Consider the following 26,838-nt stretch of genomic DNA (forward strand, 5'->3'; position numbering starts at 1 on the left):
CTGCCCGCAGACACACATCCCCCTGTGACTCACAGACAAAATACTTTCGTACAACCCATGACTCCAGATGGAAATGACACAAGCATTAAGCGTGAACTAGATTTGAAGACTGATGCAGTCAGAACCTGTCTGCTATCCCAGCCTGACCGTTGACTCTGCTTTCTGCTAAAAGGCGTGAAAACTAGAGCAGGAAGTGAGGTCCGGCACAGTGTCCAGAGGACCCAGCAGCAGTGCCCGGCCCTTGTTTTCCTACGACTTCATTCTCTCCAACGGATCCAGCATGGACCACAACCCATTCAGTCATCTCTCCAAACATCCATTCATTCTCTCAGCAATCATTAGCCAAGTCCCCACTTATGTCAGGCACCAGGCTACCCAAGAGGAATGCAGTGATGCACAAGACAGGGTCCATGGTCTAGAGAAACTCACAGATGTACTGAAGGAGGGGTCAGTTGTGTAAACAATGCCTTAGAGTACATTGGGATCAGTGTTTTTGACAGAAGATCAAAGGACTAGGGGCAGAAGAGGAAGAAAGGCATCAGAGAGGTCATTTTGAGCGGGCTATTGAGGGATGAGTAGGAGTGGGCCCAGTGGGTAGACAATAGGAGACAGGCACCCCCAATAGACAGGAAAACATTTCAAATATGGGTGAGGGAGTGTTGGTGACAGATCCCATCTGCTTGCAGAACAGGGGACATGGAGGAGGAAGACAGGTGATAAGGAGATGAAGTTGTGGGTTGAAACTGATGGTGGTCTCTGCGTGCTGTGCTGCAGTACTGAGCCTTCACTCTATGCGCATCGGCCCTCAGTGCTGACGGCAACTCAGGCCCACTGGACAGCTTTTACAAATCCAGAGCCTCAAGCCCCACTCTTGACTCCTGACCTCCGGAATCAGAATCTTAGGGAAAGTGGCCCAGGCACCTGTATTTTTTTAAAGCTCCAGTTTGCTTTAATTCTGATGGACTAATTTTTATAAAACAAGGAACTTCTTAAAGGATGAAAATTCTACATTTTTATGAAAGGCTGGGGGAACAAGGAGAGTCAGTCACTTGCTCTGTCTTCAGACCAGATGTCAAGTTTCATCTAGTCCAAGAGACTGGGCCCACCATTCAGCCTTTAGATGCAGGTGCCGATGGTTGCGAAGCACCACCAGAGCGATTCAAAGGGGACAGGGAGCTTCGAAACACATGACTGAGAACAATAAAAGGCAAAACCAGAGCCTGGGGCAAAATGTTCACAATACATAAATCTGATGGATCTCAAAAACATCCTGATGAACGAAAGAAGCCAGACACAAAAAGAATATGCTCTGTATGATTCCGTTTGTATGAAATTCTAGAAGAGGCAAAACTAAGCTGTAGTGACAGAAGGCAAGCCCAGCCTGGGCCTGAGGGCTGGTGGGCGACTGACTGCAAAGGGGTGGGAGAGCATTTTGGAAGATGGTCTAGATTTTGATTGTGGTTGTAGTCACACAGGTATGTATATTTGTCAAAACTCACTGAAACAGTCCTCCGAAAATGGACGCGTTGTTACTGTATGCAAATTACACCTCAATGAAGTTGATTTTAAAAAGGGGACAGGAAGAGGGGACAGGAGGACAGAATACTTATGTTGAAGACAATATGAGCTCTGGGCTGTTCTTTGGAATAGCTATTCCAAGGAACTTTACTGTATTGATTTGTCCCTATGTATACCAGGCCATCGTCCCCTATGGGAAGAGCCATGTTATTTGCATCTCTGTAACTAGCAACCTCATGCTACATGGATGAATTGGTGCTCGAAGAAATTTAAATAAATGAATAAAAGAAAGCTGGCCAACTCACCCAGGGAAGAATAGGTAACATGAAAAGAACAGCAGATTAAAGAAGGAACTCAGGAGAACATCAGTGCTTAAATATTTTATTTTTAATTATAAAATATTAAAATAATACAGAAAACAATAGAACAAACACCTGTGTGCTCACCACCAAGGTTAACCAGATGTACATCTCTCTTTCAATCATTTAAGTGTTATAGAGATCTCAATTTGATGACCATGGGAGAAAAAAAAAAAAAAAACAGACACAGACACAGAAATCAACTGCAGATCTAAATGTGAATGATAAAACAGTACACCTTTTAGAAAACACCAAGAACACTGTCATGACCTTAAAGTATACGGCAAGGTATAGAACACAAAAAGCACCACACAAAATAAAAATAAAATACATAAAAAATAAAATACAAAAAAATAAAAAAACATTAAAAATAAAGATGCGTCATTAGCCATTATGGGGCATGCAAATTATAACCACAGAGCTATACAATGGTACCCCTTCCAAAAAAGCTAAAACAAAAGAAAGAAATTACCAAGCGTTAACAAGAGTGTGGAGCAACCGGAACTCTCCTACACCGCTAACATGGCCACCTTGGGAAAGTGTTTGGAGCAACTCCTGTAGCTCAGCACACCCATACCCTATGGACCCAGCAATCTCACTACTAGATAGACACAGAGCCGTTGAGGGCACACATGTTTTCACCAAAAGACATGGACTAGAATATTCACTGCAGCACTGTTCATAAGCGCTGAAAACCAGAATCAAGTCCATGTCCATCACAGTAAAGTATGCAAATAAATTGGGGTTTAGACACACAATGACGTACTAATGAGAATGAATTATCTACACCTGCACAGCTTGTTTGATAATTCTCACTATATTGTATTAAGCAAAATTGTATTAAGCCACAACCTGTATGCTTCTATTTATGTAAAGTACAAAAATATTTAAAACCAACCTATGCTGTTAGAAATCAGCATAGCAGTTTCTTGGGATGAGAAGTGGTTAGAAGGGAGCCTGGGGTGGGGGCTTCTGGGAATCATGGGAATGGATGCTGAAGGGGCTTCACATAACTGGTGGGAGAAGGGGCTTAAATGGTATAGAACAGCCCCTCAGCCAAGAATCATCCTATTTGGCTTTGGAGCCACCCACACATCCATCCTCAGCCTCTGGGATCTAGGTCCTGAGCACTCAACCCCTCACTCCAGCCTAAATCCTTCTGATGGCGATCTGGTACCCACTGGGGTGACAGGCAAGCAGATGGCAAAGGGTAAGCAGGAGGTACCAGCGTGGCCCCCACGTCATGTTGCAGGAAAACCACTTAGATAACGAAGACCTAGAAGAGACCTGTGTCCAGCCATCTCCTAGGAACAAGGCCAGGCAGGGTGTCGTGTTGCAGTAAGCATGTCTTAGGTTGCATTTTAGGGAGGATTTCTGGCAGAGAAAGCAGATGTGGAGAGGGAATACTAAGGAAGGCTTTGCAGTTGAGTTCTCTATGGCTTTTAACACAAGGTAAGAGAAAATGGGTTGACAGCAATCAAAATCTCTGGTCAGGGGATGCTAACTTTTAATGTCCAGATACAAAACGCAGTTCAGAATCAGAAGGTCTCAGAAAGCATGACTTTCTGTGCATATCTTCAGATAAGAGGAGTCTGGGGACAAGTGGAACCATGACATAGGCAGGAAATCACAAGCAATTTAATGTGACTAGAGCACAGGATTTGAGAAAGGAGACTCGGAAGATGAGGCTGGACAGGTGACTAAGGGTGGGACCATGAGGAACCTAATCTGCATGCCAGGACCTTGGACTTCACCCTGAACCTTGGACTTCACCCTGACAAGCGTCAGGGCCACTGAAGGACTTGGGCAGAAGAGTGGCACCATCAGACCTATGCTTTGGAAAGAATACTTCGATTCAGAATATAAACTGGATTAGAAGGAGGCTCTTTGAAGTTCATTTAAAAAGAGAATTTAAATCCAGGAGAACTTAGATGTTTTCTATTCCCCAAGCTGCCGCCTAGTTTTGACACATTCTCAAACTCGGCAGCATATTAGAATCACCTAGTGAACTTTAAAGATATCTGTGCCAGATTCCACCCCTTGAGACCTTGATCGGATTGGACTATGCCTGACATCAGAAATTTTGAAAGCTCCCCAATGATTCTTGTGTTAAGTTGAAAGCTAGAATGTGCAAAGTTTAGAGGAAGTAAAGTTGCTGTTGCGCTCTTGGTGCAAGGAGGAAGGTATGGAGAAACTTAAAAAAAAAAAAAGAACAGAACTGTGGCTCAGCCACTCCTCGCCAAACCCAAAGTGAATGGCTTCAAAGGCTTAGCATGCAGCTTGGGCTTGAGGGCATGTTGGGAGACCCAGCTCTTACATTCAAAGTATTTTAGCCCATCAGGTGAAGCAAGACTTATGGCCCAGAGCAGCGCAAGGTCTGGTGTGACAAACTCTGGTCAGAGGACAAGAGAAGGGGGCCAAGCTCAAGGTAGGTCACAGAGGTTGGCAGAGAAGACAGAAACGTGTGACCCTGAAGGATGGATGAGTGGGCTATGTGGAGGAGGGAGAAGATGTGTTCTTCCTTATTCTATAAGGCCAGCAGCACTTGGTCAAGCAGTTACCTTGGAAAAGATGATATTAAATGAGGCGGACCAAGGCCATAGCTATCCTATATGTGCCTTTGTGCAGGTTAGATCAAGGTGCCCCCTCTGAAAAGATGCAGCCCCAGGGGAGACTTGGTGAGCACAGGGTGGGCTGAATCTCTGCCCCCCACCTCACCCCCTCAGCTGGAAGTCTTGACAGTAAAGCTGCACAAACATTTGCCCCTGATGGGAATGCAAAATGGCACAATCACTCTTAAAAACAGTTCGGCAATTTTTTATAAAGTTAAAAACACCATATGGCCAGAGCTCCCAGCCCTGGGTGTTTACCTTAGAGAAATGAGAACTTAGATTCACCCAAAAACCTGTATATGAATGCTTACAGCAACTCTGTTTATAATCACAAAAACTGGTAACAAGCCAAATGTTCTTCAAGAAGTGAAGACATAAACAAACCACGGTATATCCACACAATGAAATATTCTCAACAATGAAAAGCAGCAAATGTTTGAGACACAAAACAGCTTGGATGAATCTCCGAGGCATTGTGCTGAGCGAAAAAAAGTCAATCTCAAAAGGTTACCCACTGTGTGATTCTGTCATATGACAGTCTCAAAAAGACTATAAAAAGACTCAGAGGGGGAGGGTATAGCTCAGTGGTAGAGCACATGCTTAGCATGCACAAGGTCCTGGGTTCAATCCCCAGTACTTCGATTTAAAAAAAAAAAAAAGACTGTAAAAAGACTTAAAAAAAATCTATAGTGACAGAAAAAAATCAGTGGCTGCCTGTAGTTAGAGGTGGATGGAGTGTGTGACTATAAAAGAATAACAAGAGAGTTTAGGTGGGGTGATGGAACTGTTCTGTGCTTGTGGCTTCACGAATCTATACATGTATAACTTAAAATTTGTAGACTAGAACATACCAAAATCCCCATTTTAATGTATGATAATTTAAAATATGGATAAAGAAAAGAGGAACATTTTAAACTATATCACATTTGAGGGGAGCGGGGGAGACACAAACTTAATAGGGCACTAACTCTACAAGACAAATGACCAGGTTTCTTCAACAAATAAATTATAAGGGATAAAAAAAGAGGAGTGGGAATCTATACCTATGAACCAAATGCAATGCATGAACATTACTTAGACTCTGATTTTAATGAAAACATTCATGAGACATTATGGGAAATGTGAACTCAGGTTGGATAGTTGATCATATTAAAGAATTAATGATTATCCTGTTAAGAGTGATAATATTATGGTTATATTACTTGAAGACTTTTTATCTTTTAGAGAAACTTATGAAAAATTATGAATAAAATGATATGATGTCTGGGATTTGCTTCAACACAATCTGGAGGGGAAGGAGGAGTGGGTAGATTAGAGATAAAACAAGAGAATGAGTTGGTTTGTAGAACTGGGTGATGGGTACAGAGGCATTGAGTACACTGTTCTACTTTCATACTGGTTTGAAATTTTCCATAATAAAAACGTTTATAAAGAGCCACTTTCCCTAAGACTGAATGTGACACCTTTCTTCTCTATTATAAATAAGGAGTTTTTGTTTTAAATAGCAGTTTTTCCTTCCAGTACACCCAAGTGAAGATATCTTTGCATATAGCTCAAATTTCTAAGTGGCTGGAGCCAAGTCAGTGTAACAGGAAGTTGGGTGGCAGGATCAGAATCCAAAAATAATTTGACGGTTTGGCACCTGAGCCAAAATTAACAAGATTTAACAGAGATTAATGTAAATCAAAACTCTACTTCTGTTGAAACAAAACAAGCCCTGCAGTTCGGCACGGGGAGACACAGACTCACAATGGCTTGTATAAAATGGCACCAACTCAGGATGGGTCAGCAGCAGGAAGGGGCTGCCAAACTCACCTGCAGGGCTGGAGGATGCACACCAAGAAGCCTCATGCCCACCCTGCTCCTGAGCTAGTCAGACCTCCTTTGGAGGGTTGGATTGGGTCCCAGAAGTCCAGAGTATGTCTATGAGAGAGCATGCAAGATGGCAGGGGCATGCCAAAGCAGAGAAGGAAATGGAAGTGTTCAACCTGGAGAAGGAATTTGATAAAAGGAAAACCATCCTCAAACATTTGGAGGCTCTCAAGCACAAGAGGACTTAGGGCTGCTCCCTTGGCCACAGAGAGGAATAACTTGGACCAATGAGTGCAGTCAGCTCAGTATCCTCTGTGAGAGAGAGAGCGGTTGTCCCCCGGGGGGACTGCCAGTTGTAGAACGGTGTTTCAGAGAGGACTCCAGTGTCTAAAACGGGAGCTGCTCTTCGTGGCTCCTGAAGTCATTTCTACCCTTAAGAGTCTGACTCCTCAGAAATCAATAAACACCGGTAACCCTAGAAACGACAGAAATATCTTTCATTTATTGAGTACTTATCTTGTTCTGGGAGCTGTGCTAAGCTCTGCTATGCAATATATTATTTAATCAGTCCATCGGTCAACAAGTGCTATGGAGGGCACATTCTCTGTCCAGTATTGTGCAACATACAAACAGCACATGACATAATCCCTCTCTTTAAAGAATTTGTCATCTAGTTGCTAATCAAAATTTTCAAACATATAGTGCAATATCTGTATGAATAGTTTTCATTTTATAAAGCACTTTTCATGTATATTATTTCATGTATTCCTTGAAACATCCCTGAGAGGCAGATATTATTTTTATTACATTAATGAATACTAATAGCTCATATTTTAAATCACTCTCTTCCTCTGTGAGTGTCCAGTTTCCAGTGTTGTTCAGTATAAGCCTAGCCTCAACCAAGAGAAGACTAGCTTTTTGATTGAAGTATAGCTGATTTATAATATTGTGTTAATTTCAAGACTAGCTTTTTAATTTTCTTTGTTTCTATGCCCCTCTTGTCCCAATAATGAGTTAAATTTAAAATAATAACCCATGTTTTCTAAAAGGAAGCAAATATTCTAGTCATCCAATAATAAATACTCCCCACCAGGTAAGACAAAAAACAAAATGTGTTAAATTATATAAGTTTAATTATCCATAAAGACTAAGAGAGAGAAAGAGGGATTTTTTTTATTTTTTGGTCTTGATTTTCAAGGAAACACAATAAGATGGACAAAGTCTGGTCCTATTTTAAAGTTGAGCTTTGGAACAAATGTTTACTTGATCTGAAGCAGGAAACCTTTGAACAAATCAGAGCCAGAGGAGGAACGGGGAGAAATCCAGCTTAGAGGGAGCAATGGTGAGAATCAGTCTCCTGAAACAGAAGAGTCCCACAGACATCCAGACTGCAGCACCAAGGACAGGGATGGGCTCGGAATAAAAGTAGTCCTCCGCCATCAAATACCTTACCCCCTAGCAAAACTACACGTGTGTTATTAGCAAAATATGGAGGTTATAAGCAGGGATTCTGGGGTCCAACTACCCTTATCCAAACCCTGTCTCCACCACGTGCTGTGACCTTTGCCACAGTGTGATCTTTACCTCTCTGTGCCCTATTTTCCTCTATGTAAAATGGGGATAATCATACCTAATTTATAGGATCATTGTGAAGACTAAATGAGTTACATGTGAAATTCTCAAAACAATGTCTGGGCAGGTGGTGATTACTAAATAAAACTTTGCTTCAAATAATAATTTTTAAAAGAATAAAAAAAAAAAAACTTTGCTTCATTTATTGATTTCCCAGAACCTTGACATCTCAGGATATGAGGGGAAAAGGGAAGTGGAGTGCTATAGACAAAGTCTTGCGGGGGAGAGTTGGCTGTCATTGAATCACAAGGAATAAGGATATAGAGGCAGCTTTTGACCACATTCTCTCACCACTGTGGCCCAAAGACCCAATAGGGGAGGTAAGGGAAAGCTGCCTCGGAGATGAGCCAGGCTGGGCACTGTAGTTAGCCAACTAGCTATCACTGAGCCATTTGGAATTCTTGGCAAGGACCCCTGAAGCCAGTGTGCCAGCCCCAGGGTGTGGCCTGCCCTGGGACAGATCCAGAAAGAGTGAAGCATATCATGGCAGTTGGGCAGATTATAAAGTCTGACACAGTTGGCTTAACCCCAGAGGTCCCCTCAGCACTCCATTCTGTGCTCACCTCTCACCCACTTCACACCTGCCTGCGAAGATAACTCCCTGCAGGCCCCATTTCCAGCGTGCTGCCCTCTGATTCAGCAAGCACCGTGGGTCCCTGTTATTCCATGAAACTCATGGAGCCAAATGCATTGTTACATACTGCAGTTTAGTGAAGAAAAGAATCTGGGTCTGTTCCTTGGCTTGGGTCTTCACCTCCCAAATCTAGGGATCAATCCCCGTGTTCAAGGGCTGCAGGAGTCTCTGAATGACAGTTACCTCCTGGAGGCCTGAGTTCAAACCCTGGTCCTCCAACTCCTAGTGACATGATCTTTGGCAAACCGTTTAACATACTGTGTCTTGATTTCCATCAATAGGATGAAGATAATAATATTATCTATCTCATAGGCTTGTTGTGAGGATTATGTTATTTTACAACAGGTCTTGGTGCCTAACAAGCACTCAGGACACATTAGCGCTCAGCTAATAGGGTCATCCTTAAGTACAATGGCAGAAACTCATCTCTCACATCAACTAAACAATGTGCCCTCTTATCACCACGGTCTTCATTCTCCAAAGTTCCTGTGATATGTGTTAGTGGGGAGGTAGGGGGAGTGCATGTGTGTGTGTCTAGCTATGTGGTTGGTGAGGCAGGGCCATCGGGCATGTGCAGATGGGAAAACTGGGCAGACTGATTCAGCCCTATATTATAAATTGTATTTAATTCTAACTGAACAGCAATAATTATGCAAAGCTGGAAAGAACTGACAGAAACCTAGCCTCAAGCCCTAGGTTTCCTTTATACATCCATCGTAAAGGATTACTATTGGCTGGCTAAGACCCTGCGTCTTAATTACCAGTTTTTCAGGGGAAAAGGTACATGAAATAAATTTATAGGTATCCAAATACAGACTGCATTGACCTTGACTGTGAGTAACCACATCTTTAATAAGGCAGAAGTCCTGGCTTGAAACAACCAAATAACTAGTCTTAACAGTGAAAGTTGGTAAGGAGCTCTAACACATGCATTTGCCAATTGCTCTCCCCTGTTGCTGGTGAGAGTGGATCGGGAGAGGTCAGCCTAGCAGCCTGGAGGCGGAGAAAACGTTTAGGCAGCTAACAGGAGTCATTATTTCAGTGATCTTAGGCACCAGAGTGTGGTGCTCAGAAACTCAGCCAGTGGGAGAAAGAATGTCTAGAAGAGACAGAGAAGGCAGGAAAGGGGATGGAGAGACTGGCCCAATTAGCACATCAACCCCTGGCCCCCACCACAGTCCAGCTTTTCTGAATGTCCCAGGAAAGAGTTTACAGCTAATCAGACGGCAGCAAGCCAAGGAAACCCACTCCCCTCTGAATCCCTGCAGAATTTTCTAAAGAAATCTTCAGTATATGCCATGGGCTACCCACTGCCCTGGTCTTTCCTTTCCAGGGTCTTCAAGGGTCTCAAGGTCTTCAAGGGTTTCAAGGTCTTCCCTACTCTCCCCAAGGCATTAGCTCTTACTGGAAGAGAGGCATCCTCTCCATCCAAATCCCAGTCAAGCAGACAGCTGGCCAATCCCTCTGCCCATCTCAGGTCAGATTCCTGGGAAACAGACTGTGAGATGGAGATTTGTGGGCAGAAAATGTATGAGGAAGTGCTCTTAGGATCAAAGCTATGAGGGAGTGAATAAAGCAGGATTGGGGTGGAGGGCCATCCACTAGACACCCCTAATCCCCGCAAGACTGATCCTGCTTATTGCTCTTAGCCTCGCCCCGCTCCATCATCGCATCTACAACTGCAGGCATGATTCTGGAGGTGGGTTCTCCCCCAGCTTGGCCCGATTTTCCTTCAATGCTGTTAGCTCCCTCTGGCCCCCTTCACCCTGGGCTAAATTCTGTGTTACTCCCCACCCCAGCTATTCATAGCATCCCTACAGGACACTGATTCTGGTCCAATGATGAATGTTTCTGGGATTCTGGACTCCTAAGGAGCTCAAGTACTATTGGAATCCTTGCCTCAGACAAGCAGATTAATAAGAAAAACAAAATGCCCACCCGAAGAGAAGATGGACTAAACAAATGAAGAAACAATTTCCAGAAAATGAAAATTAAATCGCTAATAAGCATATTTACAATGATCAACATCATTAGGAATCAAAGAAATACAAATAAAACCTTAAAAATTGTCAAAAATTCAAAAAAAACAACACAATGTGTTCATAAGATGAGAAAAACAGAAGGTCATACATCACTTGGAAAAGTATCAATTGGTACAATCTCTCTGGATAGCAGTTTGATGAGGTAAATCAAAATTGCAAAGTGGCCTTGCAATTCCACATCTGAAAAGTCATCGTAAAGAATGAACAGGACAAGTGTTCAGAGATATGTTTTGACTGCAGCAGTGCTTATTAGACTGGAGAAAAACAGAAATAACATTTGCATCAAAACACTATGCTACGTCCATATAACGAAATACTGTGTAGTCGTTAAGAATGATGAGCTCAGCCATGGTGACAGGAGGCAGGGTGCGGCTCCTGGAGGTCAATAGTGGGAGCCCGATGCAGAGCGGCAGACTCCGCTGGGCCCCAGGTGGCAGGATGGATGCTGCAGAGGTGACGGAAGTCTCCGAGGAGAGCTTCGCGCTGTCTGCCATGGAAGCTGAGTTTGATGTTGTGGTTGGATCTCTGGAGGACATTATCATGGATGCCGAGTTCCAAGAACTGCAGAGAAATTTCATGGACAAATACTACCAGGAGTTTGAAGACTCAGAAGAGAATAAACTCACCTACACGGTAATTTTTAATGAATACCTTTCACTGAGAGAAAAGTATATTGAAGAACAGATAGTGGAGCAGATACCCGCATTCAACACGGCAGCTTTCACAACAACGTTAAAGCATCATCAAGATGAAGTGACTCATGACATATTCAATGTGCTGCTCACATTTACGGACTTCCTGGCCTTTAAAGAGATGTTTCTAGAGTACTGAGCAGAAAACAAAAGGCTGAGGACTGGACTTCAGCAGTGGTTTAGTGGTGACTTCCTTGTGCAAATCACCTGTACCAGCTTCCCAGAACAATCTGGGGCACTAGCTCCCACGTCCAGGCAAGGGAAGCCCTCTGATGTCATGGGCCCTGTAGTTGGGAAGAGGCTTCTGCTCCTGATGATGAGAGAATACACCTTGGGAAGACTGGCTCTGTCGTGCAGCTTTTTATTAGTGTTAAGCATTGATGGGTCAAAAAGATAATTTACTTGACCCTCCCAGGACTTCTGCTTTTTTCTGAAACACCTTCTTCTATTCAATAATCCCTGCCGAAGTAAACACCTCTCCAAGGTGCTTCTGAGAGTCTGGCTGCTCTGGGGCAAGACTGTGTCAAGAATTCCACCTGGAAGGCCCCTACCCCAGCATCTATGTTCTGTGTGATGGAATAACACCCTCACAAGCCCTCCCTGTCCCAAATGCCACAGGCGGCTTTGCCTGAATCTTCCGTGCGCTCACAGCTCCTTCTCCTGGGCAAGAACTTCGGTCCTTCAAACACAGCAGCCGACCCATGTGGAGTTTTTTACGATTTGGGGAGCACTTACCTAGGGTGTTAAAACAGCTGCTCCTGTCTTCAGATTTCTGAAACTCCTACTTACTGCACACCATTATGGGAAAGTCAGAACTAGTCTTGTCTATGGGAATAGACGAGAAAAGATGTCCTTAACCCAAAAGCTATGTGTGAAAATCAACTCCTCGTCTTGGGTTTGCAGGTCTTATCTGTCTTCTACTCCTGACCCTAGTCTTTTGAAAGAAGCCTATTTCTTTTTTAGTATCATTTTTGAAAAAAAAAATTGTAAATGAATACTCTAATGCATCTAGTAGATTTAATCTTAGAATTTCTATGATTAACCACTTTAAAATCTAAGTATTAAAGGGCTGTAATTTTTAGTTGTTAGTGCTATGGTGGCAAAAATACTTCACTGAAGTTACTAGTTTACTGGGCACAGTGAATATATGCTTTATATACTGTAAGAAGACTAAAAGGTACCCTTTTCTTATGGCATATTAAGTGTATTTGTGCAAGTTTGTTTAAAATCCTTTCTGGATAGATTAGTTGGTTATTTCTGGACTGGGGTGGGGGTGAGTTTGGTTAATATGTGATTCTTCAAGCTCTGTACTTCCAACTCTATTCTTCGTCCTGTCAAAATGGTGCCGCACTGCTCTACCTCAGCCTGAGGACGGAGGGGGAGCAGAGAGGTTTGGTAATGATGATCTTGTCTGGCTCTGGTCTAGGAAAATGTTTGGTAGAACATTACAGACCAAAAAACATGAATATGACACCTGTAGATAGAAGAAAAAATAATATTTTAATTCCCAATGTGTACGTTTGATTTTTTTCATTTAAAAATTAAAATCTGCACTGTAAAAGAAAATAATGATCTCCATCTATATTTGTTGTATGGAAAGATGTTATTTGGTAAATTTCTTCCCAGCTAAACTAAATTCTGTGAGAGCGGAGGCTAAATGTGTTTTCCACTCTATTTCTGGGCCTGGTACCGTGTCTGGAAAACAGTAATCACTCAGTCCAGTTGTTGAATGACTGAATGGGTCAATCCCACAATAGATAATGCAGCAACCTGTGTTAATGAAAGTTGCTTTCAATCTTGGGAAGTTCTCTTTGGCATCAAAGGGAAACACACATCATTATCAACATACTTCCCCTAGTCAGTCTCCCTGACTCTTCCGCTGGAGATCAGAACTCTCCAGAGCTGAAGGTGGGCCCACCCATGTCGGAAACCTAAAGAAACCTCTCTTACTAATACAGGAGCTTCAGGTTTGGTTTCTGGCTCCTCAAGACTCCAGAGAGCTGTTAGCAGCACATGCCAGAGTGGGGGCAAGGGAGGGCAAACAGGAGACCGAGAGCAAGTCAGCCGGCCCCGGCCGGCAGCACAGCACGGGGGTCACGAGTGCAGACTTTGGATCTGAGGCCCAGATCTGCTGCTTCCATGGCTAACGCAGGCATGTTCCTCTGCCTCTCTAACCCCCGCTTCCTCATCAGGAAAGTGAGGATAATTACCACCTGCCTCCCGTGGTAGTTAGAAGGATTACATGAAACAACAGGTACAAAATGCCCAGCGTATGACTCGCACCAGTAAGTACGGAACAAAAGCTAATTGTTTAATCGTGTTGTTTTTGTTAGTATGTCAGGACAGCAGCTGCATTTCAGAGTCCACCCTGTCCTCTTCAGGTGAGCCACTAGCTCACTGAAAGTCACAGTGCCTCGTACGTGCCCAGCAAGGAGAGGCACAGAGAAGAAGGCGGCACATTTGTCCCTCCAGGGAATTTCCATTCTCGTGCGGAGCGCAGGTGCTGAAACGAGTGCTGAAAACAGGACAAGTGATGAAAACGGGTTAACAGGGTCCTATGGGAGCCGAAACAGACATTCAGTGCCATGTGGCAGTCCGGGAGAGCTTTCAGGGGGCAGTGCCTGAGAGATCTATGATGAGAAGGCCTAGCCAAGTAATTGAAGGTGAAATGAGCATTCCTGGCAAGGAAGACAGATTATCAAAGGCACAGAGGCCTGAAGCAATAGGCTTGCAATGGAACTGCCCGCACCCCACAGACCATCGGCGCGGGTCTTGAAAGTCCCCACATAAGGCTACACCATTTGCCTGGCTTGTTTCCTGTGTCTTTGCCCAAAATTAAAGGGCATTTCAAAATCAAATGAACTTCTAAAAATATGTGCTTTCCTGAAATTCAGAATGATCTCTGTCTGGCTCAGCAACTACCAATATGACTCTAGCCAAGCAGCCTTTCCCAAGGAGAGGGCTGAACGAGATGGCCTCTCGCTTGGGCACAGGGTTTCTTAATGCCAGTTCTACTGATATTTAGGTTGGATAATTCTTTGTTATGGGACCTGTCCTGTGCATTTTAGGATGTCTAGTAGCCACCAGGCTTCTACCCACTAGATGCCAGTAGCATCTCCTCCAGTTGTGACAGCTAACAATGTTATCAGACGTTGCCAAATGTTCTAGGGGGGCAAGGGGAGGGATGGGATTGCCCCCATTGAGAATCACTGCTTTACTGACACCTAGAACCCTCCTTTCCTGCCACCCATCTTCTCCAGGAGTTGATAAAGCTGCCACCATTTAGTGATGCCACCATGGATTCCAAGGGTACAGATTGCTCCCACCATAACTTCATCAGTGGTTTCCTAGGAGAACAAACTAGCCTTCAGCGTTCAACCTGGGCTGGGCTGGAAGTGTTGGTGGAGATGAGTTTAACTTTAGCCACAGCAGAGATGTGCATTTGTGCAGTTTGCAGGCCAGAACTGCAAGGAGAGATGGAGATAAAATATGTGAAGAAGTATTTTTGGAACCCAAATGAGTTTTTCTCCGTCATCCAGAGATTATCGCAAGATGTCCACATTTCTGGTCTTGGCAGCAGAGTATGTACCTGGGCTAAGGTGCTAAGAAGGCAGAGGGAAGGGGCAGTCCAAATCCCAAAAGATGAGATCTCTGGTGATTGGCTAACAGAAACCCCACCCAGCTCAAAGTCAAAACAGGAAGAGTCCTACAGAGTTTTACCCACAAAGTACCCACATTTTATATGCAAACTTGATCATCAGAAATCGAGTCTGGATTATCCACAGGCAGATTTTTCTGGGAAACAATCCCCTGATTTCCTTAGCTGAGCATTTTTTTGCAGCTGTTGATACTTTCTCTGGTGTGTAGCCTCCATCCCAGGAGGAGACAGAAGGAAATCATCTGAAATCTAAAAACACATCTTGGTCTCTTTAACATCAAGGGGTGAGTCAACAGGCTCTGAGAACAGGAAGGTGCTGTTTTGAGCATTCTTTCCAATTGAGACATAAGGGGAACAGGCAGAGAGGAATGGATGGGGACAGGATTGTGGTGGGGGGATAGAAGTAAGTCCTCTGTGTCATCACAGGAGGATGTACCACTCCACACCCAGGACAAGAGACGCTGAGCAAAGCAGAGCAAGCAAAAGAAATATTTGACCATTGATTCATGGCCCCACATCTCAGTTTAGGGTTCAGGCACACAAGTCTGTATTATTCAACAATCTCTATGAGCTCCCCTATGGGCAGAAAAAGAAAATGCCTTAGAGAATAGGAAAAGAATGGACAACACAGCACCAACTGGCTGTCTACTCGAAAAATAAAAAGTCAAGTGCAAGCAAGCCCAAGCCCAGCAACTTAGGAGCGCTCAAAAACCAACAGAGAACTCCGCAAAGAAGTTATGTAATTGCTGAGGGGGCAGGAAGCGGGAGAGCAGGCAGGATGGGGTGAAGTTCCCTAGAGGTGCTGTCAGTCTGGATTAGAAGCAGTTAGGGCCGGGCTGAGAATATCCAGCCAAGCGTGGGATTAACTCCTTAAGCTCAGGTCCTGGCCTCAAGCTCACCTGCCTGGCTGTTCCTCCACAACCACCCAGCAGAGAAATAGCCCTCTCCATGGTGCCCTTCCTCCTGAGCCAGGTTACCCTCTCCTCTAAGAAGCTGCATGAGCCAAGGCATGGAAGCAACCTAAATGCCAATTGACAGATGATTGGATAAAGAAGTGGTGGTATAGATATACAATGGAATACTACTCAGCCATAAAAAAAATAAAATAATGCCATTTGCAGCAAAATAGATGGACCTGGAGATTGTCATACTAAGTGAAGTAAGTCAGACAGAGAAAGACAAATACCATATGATATCACTTATATGTGGGATCTAAAAAATGAGACAAATGAACTTATTTACGAAACTGAAATAGACTCACAAACATAGAAAACAAACTGGTTATCAGAGGGGAAAGTGGGGTGAGGGGGATAAACTGGGAGTTCAGGATTTGCAGAAACTAACTACTACGTATAAAATAAACAGCAAGTTCCTACTATATAGCACAAGGAACTATATACAATATCTTGTAATAGCCTATAATGAAAAAGAATATGAAAAGGAATATATATGTATAACTGAATCAGTATGCTGTACGCCAGAAATTAACACAGCATTGTAAACCAATTATACTTCAATAATATATATTTTTTAAAGGATCTGTATGGATCCCCCCCTGCCTGTAGGTAGTGGGGTGGGGTGAGGTGGTGATCTCCGCCACAAACAAAGACCTTCAGGTATAAGCCAGAGGCCGGGGAGTAGCAGCAAACGCAAGCATCCACTGTCTGAATATGAGCCTTGAGACCCCTGGACAGTATCCCAAAGAAGACTGAGCCTGTTCAGGGCCCGTGGTGGAGAGATTTTGGAAAACCTGGACCAGGCTCTGTAGCCTGGCTCGCTGCCTTCCCCTCCCTGATTCTGAATGCCGGGCTTCCTGGGAGCCCTTCTGGGCCCCCTTTCATCAGCTCCCATGGCTTAGAAACCACCCTAACTGACCTTATGCTGACGCCGTCCAAATGTGAGTCCCCAGCCCTGACAGACCTCCCTCTGAATCCACACTCACAACTCCAAGTGTAGCATGGATAGCTCCCCTCGGCTGTCTTGTGAGTAACTCAAAATCATCTAAAGCAGAGCTCCCGAAGTTCCTCCTCAGACCCATCCCACCCCTCACCCCCCACCCCCCACCTCAGTAGGTGGCATCACCAGCCCCCCAATAGCTCAGGCTAGAAAACCAGGCACCTTGGTTGAAACTCCCCTCTCCTTTACCTCCAGATCTCATCCATTCACAGGTCCTGTGGTTTCTCCAGCTCAGCCCCCAGTTTCTTCTCTTCATATTCTTATCACAACTTTAAGTTATTTGTTTGTCTGTTTACTTCTTCGTTGGTGTTGGGCTTTCTATGAACACGAGAAATAATATTCACTCACCAGTGCATCTCCAACATTTAGCCCAGCGCAGGAGAGTAAACACTTAATGAACAAAGATTGAATGAAGGAAGGAAAGAATTCATTATTAATGATTTCATCCGGGGTGAAGCATCTATCTCGTTACTGGCCTGACACATTCCCAGATGGCCAGCCCTCTGAGCTGGGGCAGGCACTGAGCATCCTCACCTGTCTCTCTTCCTTTTTCACAGTGGGGTACCAACCAGGAAAGGTACCTTCCTGCCCCCAAAATGAAGCAACAACTGCTAAGTCCCACCTCCTTCAAAGAGCCTTCCTGGGAGATCAGAGTAGGACCACCACAGTATTGCTCGACCAAGCCTGGATGTGGGATTTCCATACAAATCTCTTCAAGCCCCAGTAGCTGGTTTTCTTTGTTTATTTAACTGTTATTTCCCTTCTCTGAAATAAATTCAGCTTTGGCCTAAGATGAAAATACTGCCTCCCTGGCCTGGCCTGGCCTGGCCAACCCTTCTCCATCATGTCTGTGTTTCCTGGGTACGCAGGCAGCCCGCCATGCCTGGAGGGCGTGGCTGCAGCCTCAGGGACAGTGTGGGTAAGCGGAGGAGCTCCAGGCCTGGGATCCTCAGATGTGCTCCTGGCTCAGACCCTCAGATGCTCTACAGCCCTAGGCAGGCCACTCCACCTCTCTAAGCTCAGTCTTCTCATTGGCAGATGAAGTTCTTGGCTTCCTGTGCCTGAGTCCCTTCCAGACATGACCATCTGGACAGCACTCCCAAGGCCAAATAACACTTGGGCGTCCTGGTGCAGGGCAGATGCTGGGAGCTTCCATGGCTGCCACACACACCCAGGGGCCCAGACTGCATGCAGACAGTGCTCAGGAGCAGGATGTTTCCTGAAGGATGTTAATCCTTGCCGATGTGGGGAGGCCAGGAAGGTACAGCTCAGTGGCAGAGCGCTGGCTTAGCATGCATAAGGTCCTGGGTTCAATCCCCAGTACCTCTGTTTAAAAGTAAATAAACAAACAAACCTAATTACCTCCCCCCCTCAAAAAAAATAATTGTTGACCAGAAACAAGGAGCCTCTGTGGAAAATGTTAGGTTACATACAGATAGCTAACAGGTAATCTTTCCTACAAGGCTTCTCAGAACCTCTAATATGTTCTCCACAGAGGGAAGATTCAATGAACACGGAACCCCTTTTTGCAGAGTTCCCTAGCAGACCGGGGCTTGTGGGTCAGACTTTGAGACAGGTGACTATTGAGAAATCCCTGCAGCTCTAGGGTTCCGTCAGTTCACACTTTCCCAGGAAAACCTTGATGAGGGAAGAGCTTTCAAGATGTCAGCAGGAGTGGGGACCAGCACCAGGGCAAGAAATCCTCTGTCCCCAACCCCTCGGCACCTCAAGGGCCCCTCTGAGTTTCCCCCAAATAAGAAAAATCAAGGAAAGGGATGTCTGAGTGGTCCCGCTTTCCCCACTAAGAACTGCCCCCGCCCCGGCTCCTGGAGTGTGCCCCCCGCCCTCCCCCCAGTGCTCACGGAATAAATGAACAACCAGAGCTTGCTTGCCCACTTAGACCCCATACAATGGACAGTAGAGAGTAACCGCCTCAGTTTCAGAGGACTAGCCCTCAGTTTTCCTGTGGGCCGCACAGCCCACGTGGGACAGGACAGAGGAAGGCAGTCTAGTGGGGAGAAAGGCTCCAGAGAGACTCAGAGGCCTGATGTGAAACACAATGCACTTTATTGGCAACAGAACAGATGGGCAGAGGGGCCTGTGTGTTGTGTACATCAGAACAGTGGTGACCATTCCACCCAGGGAGGGGACCCCAAGAGCAGCAGAAGGTGGTAGCTGTGGCCACACATGGACAATCACAGGGAACAGGCTGGAGCCAGAGCGAGAGCCTGAAATTCTCGTGGCTGATTTTGGCCGGGGATCCTGATGGAGAAGCGAGAGGCCACGGTCTTCTAGCCCCAAAGAGCGGGCCTGGAGGGGGCTGGAGCGGGGATGGAGAAAGGTGCTGAGGGTGTCGCTGATGTCGGAGCGGAGAAGCGGATGCGGATGTGGATGCGAGATGCCGGCGTGGCTGCCTTGCCCATGCGCGGTATTTATCTGGAGCTGAGCTGCGAGCGCTGGGAGATCGTGACGCTGCCTCCACGGGTGCTGCCAGAGCTGAAGCCTCCACCACTGACCCCTCCGCGAACCCCGGAGCCAGAGCCAAAGCCGCTGCCGCCGCCGAAGCCGCTGCCGCCGCCGAAGCCGCCGCTGCCGCCGCCAAGGCCGCTGCCGCCGCCAAATCCGCTGCCACCAGCCCGGCCGAAACCGCTGCCTGCGCCGCCTCCCAAGCTGAGGCCACCGCCATAACCGCCTCCGTAACCCCCCGCCGAGGCCGCCGCCGTGCTGCTGCCGGTGACCACGGCTGCGGAGGAGAGAACAGCGCAGCGTCAGCACCCGCGCCCACCTCCCTGTGTTGTAGTTAACGATCCCCGGGCCCAGGACGATTGGAAGGCGATCAAGGCAACTTTGCACCTGATGATCATTGTGATACGCTCTGACGTCATAAGGTGTTCCCCCCCACAGTGTTAAGTCATTATGAATTTTCCAATGGTTCCTTCTACGTACGGTCAACACTTGATGACCCCCTAGGAGATTATCCAGGATTTCTCTTCTGATTAACAGGCTCCCTATTCAGTATTCTCCATCCACCATATAGACCTATTAACAGTGCCCTGAACCCAGAACAATTACAAAAGCATGTCTACTGCCCTTTCCAACCCCAGAAAACCCCCTCCAACCTCTACAGAAAATTTTTTTAATTAGTTGCTTTCACCCTGTGTTAGGACAGATATTTCAGACTCAGTTCTCACGGTCATGGTTGCTTTGGCTACTTACAGATGCTGACAGCACTCTGGCACTCTCCAGACATCCTGTGTGAGAGAGAAGGATAGCTCCATCACAAAGCAAATTTCCAACAAGCCCATTGATGACGGTGACATATAGCAACCAAAGTAGGATTCTCTGGCCTGGCAAATCAGTACCCTCTCTCTACCCTTCCACTGGCCGGAACAGAGCTCCTGTGCACACAGGTTCCATGTGCGCTTTGGCCGCCCATGGAGGGAAAGAACTGGCCAAGGCAAGTGCTTCCCAGCAAGGCCCGTGCAAGGCGGGGGCCCCTTTCATACAGCAGGCCTCTGCTCCATTCACTTGGTCACTTATCTGGCCCTCAGCATGTGACTTGGATCAGGGAAGGTGGGGAGATGGACGCGGAGGCTCACCGGCACTCCTCGCCCTCCAGCAGCTTGCGGTAGGTGGCGATCTCCACGTCCAGGGCCAGCTTGACGTTCATCAGCTCCTGGTAGTCACGCAGCAGCCGGGCCAGGTCATCCTTGGCCTGCTGTAGGGCAGCCTGCAGCTCTTGGAGTTTGGCATTGGCATCCTTGAGGGCCAGCTCCCCACGCTGCTCAGCTTCGGCAATGGCGGACTGCAGTTTAGCATTCTGGAGCAGAGGGAGGTGGGAGAGGAGGGGTGAGCTCAGTGGAAGGGTCCCAGGGTCTCTGGGTCTTCGAACAGATTATCCCAAAGCAAGTCAGGCAACCTTACCTCCTCCTAGCACCTCTGTCTTCATCCAGGGAGATATTTCCCCTGGGGATTACCAGCCATCTAGACTAGCTTGGTCTTTGAACTCCTTGGAGGCCAATGCTACCTGAGAGGACCCAAAAGTCCCCTCCAGACCAGGAGTTCTGAAATCCTAGCCCCTACCCCTCACAATCAGCCTAAGCACCAGCATCCCTGGTCAGCCCACCTGCTTCTTGATGTTCTCAATCTCTGCCCGCAGCCGCTGGATCAGCCTGTTGAGCTCCGAGATCTCACTCTTGGTGTTCTTCAGATCATCCCCATGCCTGCCAGCCGTGGTCTGCAGCTCACCCAACTGGAGAATAGAAGGAGGGTGAGATGTTAATGCAGCTTTGCCTGACTTGTTTCTCTGTCCCTAACATCTACCCTGCCTCGAGGTACTTAGCAAGCACTTGTTTAAATGACATCAAGTGATGTTTCTGCAGGGACACCTCTGAGGCAGCAGGGTTGTGGTGGCAGAAGATTCTCTCCCTTCTAGTCTCTGAGCAAGCTGGAGTTGGTCCCATGTGGTCTGGCAGGGGACAGTGGAGCCACCTCCCCCAGGGGACAGCACTTTCTGCAACTGATGCTGCAGATGTTTCTAGATGTCTCCAGAAAGGACAACCAAGAGGGATCCACCCAATGGCCACCACCCAGCCGTCCCATGGGCCACAGCCTCCCCAAGACCCTCAGTGGGTCCTCTGAGAGGTGGCTAACTCCCACCTTGGTCTGGTACCAGGCCTCGGCCTCGGCCCGGCTGCGGTTGGCGATCTCCTCATACTGGGCCTTGACCTCGGCGATGATGCTGTCCAGGTCCAGGGAGCGGTTGTTGTCCATGGACAGGACCACGGACGTGTCACTGACGTGGCTCTGCATCTGGGACAGTTCCTGCCAACACAGAGGGGACTGTTCATTCTCAGGCCCTCGGCAACAAGCACACAGAGGCCCAGAGAGGCTCCTGATCAACAGACCCATGCACTGATTTGGCTCTGAATGTGCGTCTGCCTCACCTTGTCCCTCTTCCCAGCCCCTCAGAGAACCCCATGTTTGTAGTTCCTCCTGTAGAACCCCGACAAGGGGCCTTCTCTCTCGGCTCAGTCTTCCTGGGATCTACATATCCACTCTAAAAACATCTCACCCTCCCTCTCTCCCCTTCTTAGCAGGAAACATCCTCACCATATCATAGAGGGTCGTCAAGAAATTGATCTCGTCCATTAAGGCATCCACCTTGGCCTGAAGCTCCACCTTGTTCATGTAGGCAGCATCCACGTCCTGAGAAAGACAAAAGCATAAAGGCCTTATTCCCCCAAATAACAAATAACACACTGCAACCGCAGCAACAAAGAGTCAGGAGGACCAGGGCTGCGATGGCTCAGTCCTTTTCCGAGGCGAGTCTCCATGTAAAGGAATGATTCACGTCTCACTGGGATGGTAGAAGTTCAGTCCTACTCCAAAACTAGTAATGAATGATCTGGCTCCCTTAGAGATCTCTCCAGACTTAAATGCGCCTGGCTTCAGTTTTTTTGCTCCAAGTACCTGAACTTGGCAGCACCATGACAGTGCAATAAGAAGATTACCCCAACCCAGATGGAAGTCTGTGCCGGCAAGCCCCGGGAACCTCACACACAGCCCTTACCTTCTTCAGGGTCACAAAATCATTCTCAGCAGCCGTACGCTTGTTGATTTCATCCTCATATCTGTATGTTAAAAAGAAACCGCTGAGTTTGGGGCATGAGGTAGTCGTAAACACCACTGTTCTTTGAAACTCTGAAACTGCTTCTCATCCATCTTCTGTCCCTCTCCTATCCCTCTTAGATGAACTCATCCTTTCACCATCTTCCTGTTAGTTAAGAGGACTGACCATTCCCATATATTCAGGCACATGGTCCAGTTTTAGTACTAAAAATCCCGAGTCCTAGGAAACCCCTCAGTCCTGGGCAAACTGAGATGCTCGGTCACGACACCTTGAGTTGTCCCAGCATCCTTCAGATCCCAGAACCTGGACATTCCCCAGCCTGGCTCTGAGGAAGTGCTTCTTCAACTCTAAACTTGCAATTGTATTTGTAAAGGACTATGCTTCAGGAAGGAAGGGGAAGGGGAAATCCAATGAATGAAGCCGTCCTCCATGAAGATAAAGAGAGGAAAGCAGACTCAGTGACAGCACTGCCCAGTGGGCAGGAGGAAGGCAGTGAGGGCTGGGACTCCCAGACAGGGTAGCCCACGGCATTTTTCTACCCATGCCCCTGTCACTCACTTCTTCTTGAAGTCCTCCACCAGGTCCTGCATGTTCCTCAGCTCTGAGTCCAGGCGGCCTCTCTCTGCCAGGATGCTGTCCAGGTAGTTCCGCTGAGAGTTGATATAGTTCTCAAAAATGGGGTCAAGGTTGTTGGTGCCTGTGATGGAATTTGTGCCCTGCTGCTGGAGCAGGCTCCATTTGGTTTCCAGGACCTTGTTCTGTTGCTCCAGGAACCGCACCTGCAATGCGTTGAGGGAAGCAACATCAGGTAACACTTGAAGTGGAGGTGCGGAGGGGCCTTGACTCAGGCCGGACTGGGTGTCAGTCTCTCCCCATCCTCCGGCTCAAAGACCTAGAAAGCTTCTACTGTAGCTGGAGAGGGTACGGTTAGACAGTCACATCAGGCAGACCACTAAAGATGCAGCATGGCTTGGAAAGTTACAGAAGAAGGAGAAATGGACGGGGAAATTGGAAATCACCCCTGCCTGAAAGCAGAGGAATTGTAAAGGTGACCCCTTGGTGTTTCTGGGGATTTCATGACTCTACCCCAACTTCCAAAAATACAGTACTTGCTGCAGAAAGGTGCTTAAACCTCAAGGCATCGTTTCCATCTAAGGCACCCCTGACACTCCAGCCCCTCAAAGGATGGGAATCACTGGGAACTGATACTGTTGAAATGCTGTCATTGTCACAACGGGAGAGGCTGCTGGTGTGAGCTATCCTGGTCTGGAGCTCACAAGCACCCTTCCCTTGCTGACGAGGTTGACTGGGGATACAGATAGAGTTGCCAGCTCCTCTGCAGTCCCCTGACCCTCTTTAATCTCTTCTCTAGGGTGCCCACCTCTTTTGATGGGCACGGCGACATAGAGAGAACATGCTTTTTGGAAAGCCCCAGAGGGCAGCTTGTGTTTGAAAAGCCCCTAGATCTAGGTCAGACCCTTCCCTGCCAGAGGTTACGGCCCTCGCCCTGTGCTGCCAGCGCTGCCTGCACAGGCTCAGTGAGGCAGCAGGTGGGAAACTTGAGCAGAGCATCAGAAAAGCGGAACTTGAGAGTGTCCAGGTCCAAATAGGAAACCGCTGTCTTTCCCACTCACATAGCCAGGTGGACAAGCTCGTCAGCCCTGAGCATCTTCACAGACCCCAGAATGCTGCCTAACCCCTGCCCCTCCAGGCTGGCCCACTCAAGAGTGATCTTGCACATCTAAATCTCAAAGGCCCCTGCCTAGAAATGGGAGGCACAAGTCAAGTTCCCTCACCTTGTCGATGAAGGAGGCGAACTTGTTGTTGAGGGTCTTGATCTGCTCCCGCTCCTGGGCCTTTACTTGCCCAATCTGGGGGTCGATCTCCACATTGAGGGGCTGCAGGAGGCTCTGGTTGACAGTCACTTCCTGGATTCCCCCAGGGAATCCACCAGGGCCAAAGCCACCAGGCCCACCAAAACCACCAGGCCCACCAAAACCACCTGCTCCTCCAAAGCCACCAGCCCCTCCAAAGCCACCTACTCCTCCAAAGCCACCAGCCCCTCCAAAGCCACCTCCCAGTCCTCTGCCACCACCAAAGCCACCACCAAATCCACCTCCGTAGCCACCTCCAAAGCCACTGACACAGCTGCTGCGCCCTCCCCCAAAGCCACCAGCCCGGGATCCACCAGCCACACTGATGGAGATGCTCTTGCTGCCACCCAGGTTGTAGAGGCTGCGACTGCCAAAGCCGCCGGCTCCGCTCCGGAACCCAAAGGCCCCTCCTCCGGCTCCCGCCGTGCGGGCCACACAGCTCAGCCTGCTGCTGCCGGAGACCACGGCGGAGCGGCCAGAGAAGCCCTGGCTCCCGCCGCCAGATGTCTTGCTGACTTGTCTATTCATGGTGAGAGAGCTTGGCGAAGGGAAAATGCAAGAGTTAAGCAGGGCCCTGAGAGCCAGAGGAAGAGAGAGGCGAACTGAAGACCTGTGCAGAATAAATCCCTTTATATACACATAGGAGGCTGCTGGGCTTAAACAAAGGAGAGATAATTAATCTCAAGTAGTCATGGGTTGGGTTTGCCTTCAAGGCAATAAGTTTATTCCAAGCTACTAAACACACCTTAAAAATAATCTGAAATAGTAAAAGTGCTAAGGTGGCAGGCTTACCTGGCAGGGGTGGTGCCTGGCATGGCCCCGTGTTGGGCACGGCCACCTCCTAGCTTTGTCTGCCAGGATCCAGGAAGCATGCGCACCTGTCCGCAGGTCAGCTGTCCCCAGCCCCGTCAGAGCTGGGCTCGGCTCTAGAAAGGATAGAGGGGAAGGTGGGGGGAGAGGGGGTTCTGGTTGTCAGAGTGATGGACTCAGGGAAGTATCTCAGTAGGAGGGGTGGTACATTTCACTCCAAAAGCCCACACCTGGCCACTGAGCGCCCACTGTGTGCCCAGCTCTGTGCTGGGTGCAAGGATAAGGTGATGACCCCTCTTTCTCCTTTCCTGGAAACAAAGCCCCGAACCATCACACAGCTGCCTGCTGGCATCCTCCCTCTCTCCCCAGGTGGAGTTCAGGAGGCTGCAAGTACTCAGGTTCATGACTATGTTCTGAGAAAAGAGGAGCGAACACTCTGAGCTTTAATGAGACAATGGCAAAGTTCAACACACCAAATGATTTGTTTGTTTTTTAAAATTCCCAGAGAAATTATACACTATTCTCAACTTTGAGACATCTCTCCAGCTTCCTTCCTTGTTCCGCCCATTTTTGGCACCTCTCTGGTTTCAGCCTAGGGTGCTGCAAATCCAAACGCCAATTCTACCTCCAGTGCAGTGAATATTTGCAGGTCACCTCACTCAGGCCAGGCCTGGAGTGTGTAGGAGGCACTGGAGACTCGGCTGTGAACAAGACACGGTGGGGGAGGGTGCCTGTGGGACCATCCTCTGTTGGAGGAGAATGCATGCTCCCCAGGGGGGTCTGTGGCCTCGATTTCCAGACACCACCCCACCCCCACCCCCACCCCCACCCCTCAGCCTCAGGAGGCAGACGTGGTAGGGCCGGCCGCACTGCTGCACGTGTCTAACTCTGAAAGCCTGAGAATCTGCCAGTCTGAAGTTTTTTCAGAGGCTTAGGGACTGGGCTTGGCTTGTCCAAGAAGAAAGCCTTTCTGCGCTGCTCTGGAGCCGCCGAGTCAGTCACTTACCTCTCCAGGACAAGGCTTTCTCCTTCTGTCTGATGCACAGTAGCCCCTGCCAAGGGCGTGGCCTGTGTGACCTCCTCAGAGTAGGGGAACAGGAGGGAAGGACAGTGGATTCTTCGGTGCTCACTGGACAAAGCTGGGGATGACCCAGCACGGAGGAAGTGAAATTCTGTTCAGTGCCCTGGTTCTCACATTGTGCCCCCTCCCCTAGTTGTTACCCCGAAGCTCTGCCACATCACAGTCCCTTCCCCAGAATAAAACCATCAACTTTCCAGAAGTTTACAGTTTTGTTAATATACTGGATCCCTTGGTCCTTAGCACAGCCTTTGCCAATAATAGATGCCCGTAAAGACTGAAGGCACGAATTGATCAATCAATCAATTAATAAATTAATGAATGAATTTAGTCTTTCTATTAGATGACAACCAAATAAAACTAGGCAAAAGCTAATTCAAATCCTGTGACATAAGGTAGTCAAGGTCGTGAGGTTATCTCAACATAAGGAATCCAGACCTCTCAAACTTTGTGTTCAGATTTAAGAAAATATCCATGCAAAGTGAGTGTCATCTCCTCTCCAATGGAAAAAATGTAGGATCACAGTATC

At 47.5% G+C, this 26,838-nt stretch overlaps 2 protein-coding genes across 2 annotated transcripts; one reads left to right on the plus strand and one right to left on the minus strand.

Annotated features, from left to right (window-relative positions):
• The first annotated feature begins 10,957 nt into the window (after nt 1-10,957).
• On the plus strand, nt 10,958-11,543 carry LOC105094603 (ADP-ribosylation factor-like protein 2-binding protein). Its single transcript, XM_064491242.1, is given in 2 exon segments — nt 10,958-11,449; nt 11,451-11,543. Coding segments are annotated over 2 exon segments (585 nt in total).
• A 7,466-nt stretch (nt 11,544-19,009) lies between these two features.
• On the minus strand, nt 19,010-24,949 carry KRT3 (keratin 3). The gene is made up of 9 exons (XM_031462495.2): nt 24,344-24,949; nt 23,106-23,326; nt 22,488-22,548; nt 22,028-22,123; nt 21,575-21,739; nt 21,042-21,167; nt 20,515-20,735; nt 20,132-20,166; nt 19,010-19,658 (listed from the first exon to the last, which is right to left on the minus strand). Exons 1-9 carry the CDS (start codon nt 24,947-24,949, stop codon nt 19,348-19,350), a joined length of 1,842 nt encoding a protein of 613 aa, XP_031318355.1. The 3' UTR covers nt 19,010-19,347.
• Nucleotides 24,950-26,838: the final 1,889 nt, after the last annotated feature.

The sequence above is a fragment of the Camelus dromedarius genome, chromosome 11 (assembly GCF_036321535.1).
Source record: "Camelus dromedarius isolate mCamDro1 chromosome 11, mCamDro1.pat, whole genome shotgun sequence".
Taxonomy (NCBI): domain Eukaryota; kingdom Metazoa; phylum Chordata; class Mammalia; order Artiodactyla; family Camelidae; genus Camelus; species Camelus dromedarius.

Coding starts and splice junctions, on each gene's coding strand:
- KRT3 (XM_031462495.2), bottom strand. CDS start 24,949: ATGAATAGACAAGTCAGCAAGACATCTGGCGGCGGGAGCCAGGGCTTC. Junction 22,124..22,487: donor ATTTTGTGACCCTGAAGAAG/GTAAGGGCTGTG, acceptor TGTCTTTCTCAG/GACGTGGATGCTGCCTACAT. Junction 21,740..22,027: donor TGACGACCCTCTATGATATG/GTGAGGATGTTT, acceptor CTGTGTTGGCAG/GAACTGTCCCAGATGCAGAG.